Genomic DNA, 10,218 nt, shown 5'->3' with positions numbered 1-10,218 from the left:
ATTTTTATCTAAGCTTTCTTCCTAAATGTGGATGCTTATATAAATCGGGAAACAGCCCCAAGTTTCAAGCCTTTGGGCTATTGTGGCCAACGGCCACTAGGTGTCAGGTTCTGACTAGTGCTTCCAGGGGCTGCTCGGGATTCCTCAAATGGTTGAACGTGGTCATGATGCCGGTGCCAGGTACCTGAAAACGTTACTAAGCTATTACATTTTTCCCCAGAATGCAGATCTCACGTTTCTCTGAGGTATCTTGCAGGAAACCTCCTGACCCACTCTACTACCTGTGCTGAAGCGTGTCCGAAACTTGTGAGGAGGAGGATGGTCCAGGGAGGACGGACACTGACCTTGGGTTTCAGAGCTTGGGCACGACTTCTTGTGTGACACCAACTACACACTTGCTCAGAAACAGCTCCTCAAAGGTACCGCTTCCACCTCTTAGCAGTTGCTGAGAATTGGGGCTTCCAGGCTTTAGCCTCTGAACTCATCTCCCATCCCACAAGGACAAGACAGTCTGAATTTGTTAAAGAATTGGCTCCTTAGGCACTGGTGTGAAGTATCCAAGTAAGTCTCCTTGGACGCAAAACCTATGTCTTCACTGAGGTGGTGCGATAGAAGTTGCTCATTTTGCCTGCACGCTCGAATTTTTTAATTTTTTTTTTTTTTTTTTGGCAAACAAGTCATTTTGGTGATCTTGGCCTCCAAAATGACAGGCGGATTTCTGCAGTGCCTCTGCAGAAATGCAGGCGATGCAGTGCCGGGGCCTTGGCCTGTGCTTGCGTGAGTGTGTCAGACAGAGGAGCGCAGTAAAATCGGGAATTGGGAGACACGGGTTTTGCTGAACTTCAGGTTTACACACACACGCACACACAGACCCCTTCTTTGTAGGAACACACGGCCCAGTCTGGGCTGAATTACTGGCACTTTCCCCTCCGGGCTGCTGCCAGTGCAGAGCCCCCCTGCGCCCCGGCGTGGGGGCAGAGGCGGTGGGGGACCCTTTGTCACCCAAGGGGCGCAGGGATGGGGGGGGGGGGGGGGGGCGATCTTCCCGCACCTCAGAAGAAATCCGCCGGTGCAAATGCAAGCTGGGGACAGTGCTGCACCCCCCTTCCTCCTCCTCCTCCTCCTCCTCCTCCTCCTCCTCCCGGAAAGGAGGCCAGGCTCCCCGCCTAGGCGGGAGGCGCTCGCCGCTCGCCGCCCACCGCTGCCGGAACAAAAGGCGCGGCTGCATGGTGGCTGTGGAGCGCCCCGCCGCTCCGCGCCCCGCTCCGCACCCCGCTCCGCCGCCCCGCGCCCCGCTCCGCACCTCGCCACCATGTCGGGCAGCGGCGGCGGCAGCAGCACCGGCAACGCGGTGAAGAAGAGGAGCCCGGCGGGCTCGGCCTCCTCGCTGGCGCAGGAGGAGGAGAAGCAGGCGATGGAGAAGATGCTGGAGACGGCGGGCGGTGGGGCGCAGGAGAATGGTTGCGCTCGCTCGCCCTCGCCCTGCGCCTCCGCCGAGGGTGAAGGGGTGACCCTGCAGCGCTCCATCACGCTGCTCAACGGCGTGGCCATCATCGTGGGCACCATCATCGGTTCCGGCATCTTCGTCACCCCCACGGGTGTTCTGCGAGAGGCCGGTTCACCGGGTCTGTCGCTGGTGGTGTGGGCCGTCTGCGGGGCCTTCTCCATCGTGGGTGCCCTCTGCTACGCTGAGCTGGGCACCACCATCACCAAATCCGGCGGGGACTATGCCTACATGCTGGAGGTGTATGGCTCCCTGCCCGCCTTCCTCAAGCTCTGGATAGAGCTGCTCATCATCCGGCCCTCCTCGCAGTACATCGTGGCTCTGGTTTTTGCCACCTACCTGCTCAAGCCCATCTTTCCCACCTGCCCGGTGCCCGACGAGGCTGCCAAGCTGGTGGCCTGTCTCTGTGTCCGTAAGTACCCGCAGACCCTCTCGAGGTCCTGCTACCCCACGTGGCTCCCCGCTCGCCATTGCTTTCCCCAAAAAGTCTGCCCCGACAGCTGGCTGCCGTGAGCCCATCGCTCTGGGGGAGACGCACCATCTCTCCCGTGCTACACTGGCTGAATATTAGGGGGGTGGGTGGGGGTGTGTGCGTTGAGGGCTGTTTTGAACGATGTGAGTAGGAAATGTGGCCCCATCCCAAATAAATTGAGCAAAAAATTATCTGTCATGAGCAACTGGTGCTGAACGTGGCCTGTGCTGCAGTGCCTGGCTGTTTTCAGAACCAGTTTTGAGACGAGATGTTTCTTGGCTGTGTGTGCACTTGATAACATGCTCAAAACCTGTTTTTTTGGTAGCAAACGTTGTATCTCGTGAGACCTTGCCTTGCAGAGAAGTTCAGTCGTGCTGTGATGAATTTAGGGCCACTGTGGTGTCTGCCGTAGCACTCAGATCTCTCTCTCCTGATGCAATTTTTATCATCTCTGGTATTTTGAGGTCTGCACTTTTGCCAGTGAAGCCCCATTTTCTATTCCTCTGGTGACTGCAAAGTCCCCCCATCCAAATTCCTCATTCTTTAAATACAGGACCATTTTCTGCATTTCTCTCCTCATTTCTTATTCAGTCTGTGTTTTACTCCACTGGTGGTTCTTGTGCCATTGTAAAGATGTATGTTGTGAGAGGATGTGATTTATTGTGAGGGCTGTATAAAGCACTTGTTTGCTGTACAAAGTTACAGTCAGGTGATCTTTTCATTTTTTTCATTTTGAGGTTGTGAAGAGAAGACTGCTTGTTTGTGCTGTCCAAAGAGAGATTGTGTTAGATTCCTTCACCCTCTGAAGATCGCAGGCATTCAAAAGTTGCAGTGCATGGTCATTACAGGAAGATATATTGTCCGTAAATGTCTTCATACACAAACTGACCGAGTCTTTGGTAGATACATTATGTGGCTACCTAGTAGATACAGTAACAGGCAGAGCAGCAAATTGCACTTTCTTTGGGCAAGATTGAAACTTATTCATTCCCCAGATACATTTTTAGGAACATAAGGGCAAGCAGACAGGCTTGTGGACTTTCCATCCAAGCTTTTAACAAAGTGGAGTGCATCTGTTAAGGAAATATAGTCACCCAACTAAGTAAGCTGTAGCAGAGTTAGAAAATAGTTCTGGTGGTGGGTTTCTTGCCTGGAGTAGGGCCTTGGGAAAAATCTGGTTTTAGAGCTTTCCTGCCAGTCTGCAATATGGTTTCTTCAGTGGCAGAGGGGAAAGGGGCATGCACACACATGGCATTCCCATTTTTTGCAGAGAAGCTAACAGAATTAGAGCATTGATTAGATAGGCTTTCTTACTGGTTTACGTCAAAGTTTTGCTGTGCAAGAACATATTGGAGTTGACAAAGTCTTTGAGAACGTGTTTCTAATAATAAGTAACTTTTAATTTGCAGGATCTTTCCAACATAGGTAGGATGAGGTGTCTCTGTTCCCATTTTACTGATCAGAAAACAAATGCAGGGGTAAAGTAGACTTGCCCATGGCGAGATCTGTTCAGTTACAGGGTGGATTGCAGCATGAAATTTCTTGATGCCAGGTCTCATTCCCACTTATGCTTCTCCAATAAGTTATGCATCTCTAACTTTCTTTTGCTAGCAATTAGTAGTTTTCCCAAAGCAGAATTTGTTCTTGAACCTTTATCTTGAAATGCCAAGGAAAGTTGCCAGTTCTACAAATCTGCGTCATTTCCATGTGTTTCTTCTTTAAACTTTACTCCCCCCTGCACCGCTGGCTACTATTTTGTTTATGCTTTGGGTTAAATTTTTGTTTGTCTCCTTTGCTACAAAAGGTTAGTTCATCATGCATTGCCTTCAGCAAGTTAGTTTTCTGTGACTTTGATTTTTGGAGTTAGCTTTTCAACTGTCTGGTGCCAAAACCACATTATGAACTAGGAACAATAAATTAAGTAAATCTGGTCCAAGGACTTAGCAAGTCACACAAAACTTCTATGGGCTAACAAGCAGCTTTGTTACACGGTTGTTCCAAACATACCCCTAGCCAGTGAGATATTTATTTTTTTCCAAGAGCCCTAGGGTAGGAAAAATGGCCTGTTTGTGCATACGCTCTAGAGCATACGTTAACGAGTTATCTCAAAGAGGGGAAGAACTATTTAGGGAGCAATAGGTGAATTTGGGGCCCCGGGCTGGAATACAGTTGACTTATTATGTAGGCAAAACCTAGCCGTCTAGAATAGTACCAGCTGTATTCTTTGAAAACTTTGTATCTCAACATGAAATGCAATTGACTGCATGGTTTCTAGTAAGCGGAGAAATAACAAAAGTTATTTGTTTCCACTTTGAGTGTTGCTGGTGTTGACCAGTTGAATAAATAATGTGTTGCTTGGTATTTGCCACTGTAAAGTACAGAAACTGAATTCCTAGGCATTAAGATAATCTAAACAAATCACCGTTCTTGAAAGAAAGAAAAAATAGTTGGAATAGGGAATTTTGTTCCCTTTAAGGTGCTGAGGAAAACAAGGTGGGTGGTAAGTAGGATTTAACTACAAATAGGTATTTTCTTCGATCAAGATTGTAATCTACAGACAGTTGACATGCAAGACTACTTCTTCCATAAGACAACATGAATGCTTATTAAGGCTGCCAAATAAAAGTGTGGGAATTCACTATGGGGAAGTCTTCCTGTAGCAAGATGGGTCAAGCTGTTCATCATGAGTGTGGCTTATTTCATGTTCACCACAAACCAGCCCGTGCTCCCTAGTTGTAAGAATTTGCAGGTAGTTTGGCTTAACGCTTTTCAGGCTGTGTGTTACTTGGGTGACTCATAAATTGCATGTTATTTTACCTGTCAGATGGGATGGCTGATACTTTTAGAACTGATAAATCATAAAAGCAAATGCTAAGGGATAACAAACACAAAGTCCACCTGGTATCCAAACATTTTTGAACAGAAAAAGTTGAAGTTCGTGAAGCTGAGAATTTGTGCACATGCGTGAAAACCCAACAGTTACTTGAATTCCCCCAAATACAATCTCCTCTAAACCAATTTACCCCTTCTACAGAGGATGGAGGGACAGTTACTATGTCCTGACTTTTCATATTTGATGACATCTACATTACAGTATCAGTATTGTAATTTAATTCCTTGCCATGTACTGAGGATTCTGTACTCTGTTGCAGGTGCACATTTGAGGCTGAGTAGATAAATGAAAATCCATTACGTTCGGTGTTGGCTCCTTTTTTTTCTTTTGAGAAAGCATCACAGTGGAACGTACATTCACACTGCATTTCCAACATATTTGTGTCTTTTTCTGTAATTTTCTACAACTTTTCTTGACTCTGAATTTAAAAGAATACACACTTTTCAACAGAATATTTGGGTAGCAAGTGTAGTTTTGAAAGAACTTGTTGTTTATAGATGTTGCAGGACCATCTTCATGTAGCAGAAGCAGGATCATGTAAAACTGTTTAATCCTGTCTTTTTTTCCCATTGAAGAGGTGGTGTCCAGGTAGTGGCCTGAACAGTGACGTGGAGCAGCACCCAGTCAAAAGTGCATCCCTGATGTCTTACCATGAGAGTGGGTCAGATTCTCTTTTATGGCTCGCTGCCACTTGGGTTAACATTTCTTAAATTTGAACTGATAAATCTTAACAAAAATCGTTAAAAAAACACAGAGCACAACCTAATATGCAGTGTATGTTCTAGAGATGGCTCGAGGATGGAAAGTTTCAAACTGCCCAGTTAAAGATAATATGCATATTCCTTATTTTCACCTGTTAATTTGCAGGTTTCCTACACGTGAGAGGTCTTTGAAATGTGGTACAGTAAATTCCCTGTAGATAAGGGAGACAGGGGATCTGAGCTGCTTCTTGCTTGGTGTTTCACAAGTGCCTGAACCATTCTTCCTACACACATTCTTACACACAGCCTGCCACACACCCCCTGTGTGCTACATAACAGGTTATCCTGTAATTTACTTATTTCTTGACAATATAATCTGTTCCGCAGAAGCTTGAGAAACCCTGCCAGTTGTGTATGATTTTATTCTTGATCTTCAATGTCAAATCAGTGATTTGATTGTTAGCTTCTGAAGCCTTTTATCACTTGTTAATTATATATGCTAATCTGGCACTAATAACCCCAATATTGCTGCAGCAATATCTGCTGCTTCCAAAGCTACGGTATTTTAATCTTCTTTAAAATTTCTTTAGAATTCCTTTGCTGCTTCTGAAATATTATTTTGGGCACTCCTGCAAGTGTGGAATTCCAGTAAAATGATCACACATTTCGCATTCGTCTCTTTTGTTATGAACAGCCTAATAGTGGAAGAATTAGTAGCAGTCAGTGCAGAGTTGAGTCATATCTGATAGCACATGTCATATGGAAGCGCAAGTGCCTGACACCCCCTGACAACGTTGTGAGTTAGAGGAGGAGAACGGTATCAAATCCAGGGTTTGGCAAATGTGTATAAACACATGCCTTCGAATGCTTGCCGAATTATAGCTGTAGTCCATAAGTGAATATTCAGTGTCAGCATTTCAACTAGAAATATGTTGAAAGCAGGAACATCTTTATTTGGTATTAAGGTTTTACTTTAAATCTGACAAGTTTGGCTCTTTGACCAGCTGTTTAAAGTGAAGGTCAGGGTAGATTTTTCAACTCGACAGGTATTAGATGGTAAGCAAGGCAAACACAAAACCCATCTTCTGCTTGTCTGTTTAAGATGGGTTTATTCTTCAACATTGCTACACGGAATTAATCTGCCAGGACAAGCAGGGTGTGAAGCTTTGAAGACTTTTTTTTTTTTTTTTTTTCCCCTCCAGAAAGGTGTATCAGTAAATACGCAGTTGTTTGATTGGAGTGGAAGGAAGGGGTCTTTGTAGAATCCCTGCTGTATGGCTGATGTTGCAAGCCTGAGGTTGCATTTTTAAATCCGCATTTAATTAAAGAGAGTAGCATTAATGAAAAGAGCCTCTGACTAGCAGGAGTCTCCTGAAATGGATGAAGGTTTGGAGGACCCTTGAAACGCAGCAAGCAACTACTGCATTTCTTGGCACCCCTCTCTTGGCTCTCACAACAAATGTCCCATTACATTTTATTGTATTTGAATGATTTACATTACCACTGAGATCCTTCAGAGTCTTTCTCTTCTGACATGAACAAATTGGGACGGCTTTTTCAGAGAAACTCTCCATGGTCAGTCTCATTCAAAGCAACACCACTAGGTATTTCAAGTATTCCAATAGTCTCATAGTCCCAGTGTCAGATGTGGCCAAAAAATTCAAATGCAATGATGAGAAAGCAGTTTCTTGCCAGCCAGTACACAGAACTGAATTCTGACCCTCTGCGTGGCATAGGTGGCATGATTCAGACTAAAACCTGCCTGGACATTTTTATTGAGTTCATGACCCAGGCTTTAGCACCCAGTTCAGCCACCTTCCTGTGGATTTGTGGAACCCTAATCCAGCACAACTCTGGGAAGGTGCTTCTGTGTAAGTGTAACATCATTCTGGGCCAGGTAAGATGCCATGTTTTGCAGGTCCAGTACCTGAGCGTCTGTTTGGCACGGATGGTGAAATGTCTTGTGGGGCTTAATGTGCGCATAAAATATTAGTAAGTGTTGTTTGGAAGGTTAGGTCTGTTAGGAAGATATTTCATATGAGGCAGGCATGGTGGAAAAGATGTTTAGCTTGTGATAGTTATGGGGTCCTTTTAATTTGCTGGGAATGCAAGAACTATACCTCTCTCTCCCATTGCAAAGTCTAGATTTTGTTTGTCTTCCTGTGGTAAAATGACCTGTTTTGTGGAATTGCTGCATCATGTAATCTAGAAACTTTGACAGTAAAAACACAAGCTTCTTTCTAAGGACACAAAAGAGTAACTCCTACCACTAGCTAGGAGTTACCTCCCCTAACATTAATAAATTCTTTGTAATTTTTCATGTACCACACAGTTTGAATAGTGCAAACTGTATCACTGTCATTATGGAACCTTGGTTCCGGAGCGATGGGTGTGTTTCTATAGTCTTGAGATCCAGCCTCTGCAAACTGTGAAATTCTTCACCACGCTCTTCCTCCAGGCAGTCCTGGTGCTGCCTTTTGGCCTTGGCTGCGCTGCGCTGGTTGGCACAGCTCTTGAGAGAGAGATGACAAGTAAGTGCTTGTTAATTTATTCTTGCAGAACTCTGGAAACTTGAGGGTGTGGATGCTTCTGGGATCTGTGCGCCGTGATGAAATGGTAGCATCATCCCGCGCTGCACTAACTTCTCTGGCTCCCAGCTCTGAGCCTGTTTCAGCACCAGGGGCTTCCTGGAATTGAAAGCCAGTGGCGAGATGGAGCTGGGACACGTTCAGGGTGTTTATGGCTGATGGTTGGAGAGCTCCAGAGCTCATGGTCTCAGTTAGGGGCTGGGGCTGGAGGCGATCCCTTTTCTTAAACTCTAGTGGTAGGGCAGCCTTTGCCTCCTTTCACCTGTCATTTGTTGATGCTCCTGTTCCCTGATTCCTCAGCACTGCTGTTTCGGGAAGAAAAATAAAAAGGAAACTAAACTGTTGCCAGCTATGTTTATTATTATAAGTTGATTTTAATATATACACATCTGCTCTGGAGCCAAGTGCTCCTTTCCAACAGCCTCACGTGCCACTGAGCGTTTCCCTTCTGCAGACTGATTGCCCTGGCTATTAAGTTTCTCCAGGGACTCGTCCTTGAAGAAATATCTGCAGAGTTTTTCCTTCTGCTTTTTTTCTTTACCACCTTGCAGGGCACAAGTCTTCACTCAAGACCTATTGACTTGAAATTTCCGTAACTGTTTTCTGTCTGTGTCCTTGTATGTTTGTCTGATGTTAGATTGTGCTTTTAGAAATAGACACCTGAGACTATTGGAAGACAATGTGGCATCACAGCCACTTCAATATAAAGGGGTTTTTTTTGCCTTGGGGAATAGTTAAGGCATTGATTTTTCCCGTGGATTTAAAGCACTTAAGTCAGTATAGCGTAATTTCTTGTTTGTGCTGTATGGAGTAACTATTTTCAATGTGTGTGACCTCTTGTGAGCTTAGGCAGCAGTTCTCTTTAAAGCATGTGGGCCATTTTGTGTCTGTGCCACATGCTGCTGTCATCCCCGTGGTTTGTTTCTTGGTGGCCACGGGCTCAGCTTGGCTTGTCTCTGTGTGAAACCCGGTTGCACCATTTCTGGTAGAAGAGAAAACTGTTTGTCCATCAGCAGCACTTTATAAAGAGTGGAAGGAGCAGCCTTTGCTGTAGGATGGGGAAATGGAAAGGAGCCGAGAACTGTTCTGTAAGTAATTGTGAAGAGAAAATCGGCATCATCCAGTGGCAGATGGTAAATGGAAGCATTGTCTCACAGTTGTAAGGGCTAAGCACTTACAAACAGGAATCGTTGCACGATTTATCCTCTCTGTGTGGACAGTCCCCGAGTTCCTGGTGGGGAAGCTGAGGTGGAGCATTTCCCTTCATTCTTCCCCTTTACTTTCCACAAGTTTCCTACCCTACTCTGTGTTTTCATTCTGGTCCTGTAATACCACAAATAGGAATCCGTGGGTAACTTGCAGCAAGTTAATTGAGTTTACTTCTGTAAAGCAAGCTACTTACACACATTTATTCTTGTTATAGAGGTGTATGCTAAATTATATAGGAAGCACTACAGGTCAAGACCAGGGAAATCTATAGGAGATGAAATAAAGGACAAAAGTGACATTGTGCAACTCCCGAGGTACGTAACCTCACACGCAGTATGAATGCAGCTGTGCCAGTACCTCAAGAATTCGTACACTCATTTCAGAAATGTTTCACCTGAAAAGCTGCTAAAGATCTTGAGTTGGGCAAACTCCCATCACCCCATGAGCAAGTTACATATGGTGCTGGAATTGGATCCTTTTTTCCCCTGTGGATGAGGACAAGTGCTCAGAGCTGTGGATTGGCTGCTTGTTTTATCCAACCCAAACCTCCCTGAGCGCTGTCTTTACTCCATCTCCGATCTATGACCACGTTCCATCACTCTGGGAAAGCTGCAGCCCTGCCTTTTTCTATAGGACAGTTGCCAAGACTGTTGCATCATAAATGCCAAGCCCCAGTTTATCTGTATTAGGACTCCATTCAGGTACTGTTTGCTTTGGGCAGAACCCCATGCCTGCAGGGCAGCTTTACTACATCCTGCCTTTCCTTTGTAGACACAGGAGCTGTTGTTACATATAGTGTGTTTGTCGTGGACTTGTTCTATGTAGGGATTGTCATGATCCCTTTCTGTGTC

The 10,218-nt window shown here is 45.4% G+C and overlaps 1 protein-coding gene across 1 annotated transcript in view; it reads left to right on the top strand.

The window, feature by feature from the left end:
• Positions 1 to 1,181: 1,181 nt before the first annotated feature.
• SLC7A5 (solute carrier family 7 member 5) overlaps positions 1,182 to 10,218 on the top strand; it is a 41,161-nt gene continuing 32,124 nt past the window's right edge. The window contains exon 1 of the mRNA XM_074882001.1: positions 1,182 to 1,916. Within this exon, the coding sequence (XP_074738102.1) occupies positions 1,313 to 1,916 (604 nt within the window). The 5' untranslated portion in view covers positions 1,182 to 1,312. The remainder of the gene's footprint in view (positions 1,917 to 10,218) is intronic.

The sequence above is a fragment of the Strix uralensis genome, chromosome 12 (genome assembly GCF_047716275.1).
Source record: "Strix uralensis isolate ZFMK-TIS-50842 chromosome 12, bStrUra1, whole genome shotgun sequence".
Lineage (NCBI taxonomy): Eukaryota > Metazoa > Chordata > Aves > Strigiformes > Strigidae > Strix > Strix uralensis.
This window is presented reverse-complemented; position numbering and strand designations above follow the sequence as displayed.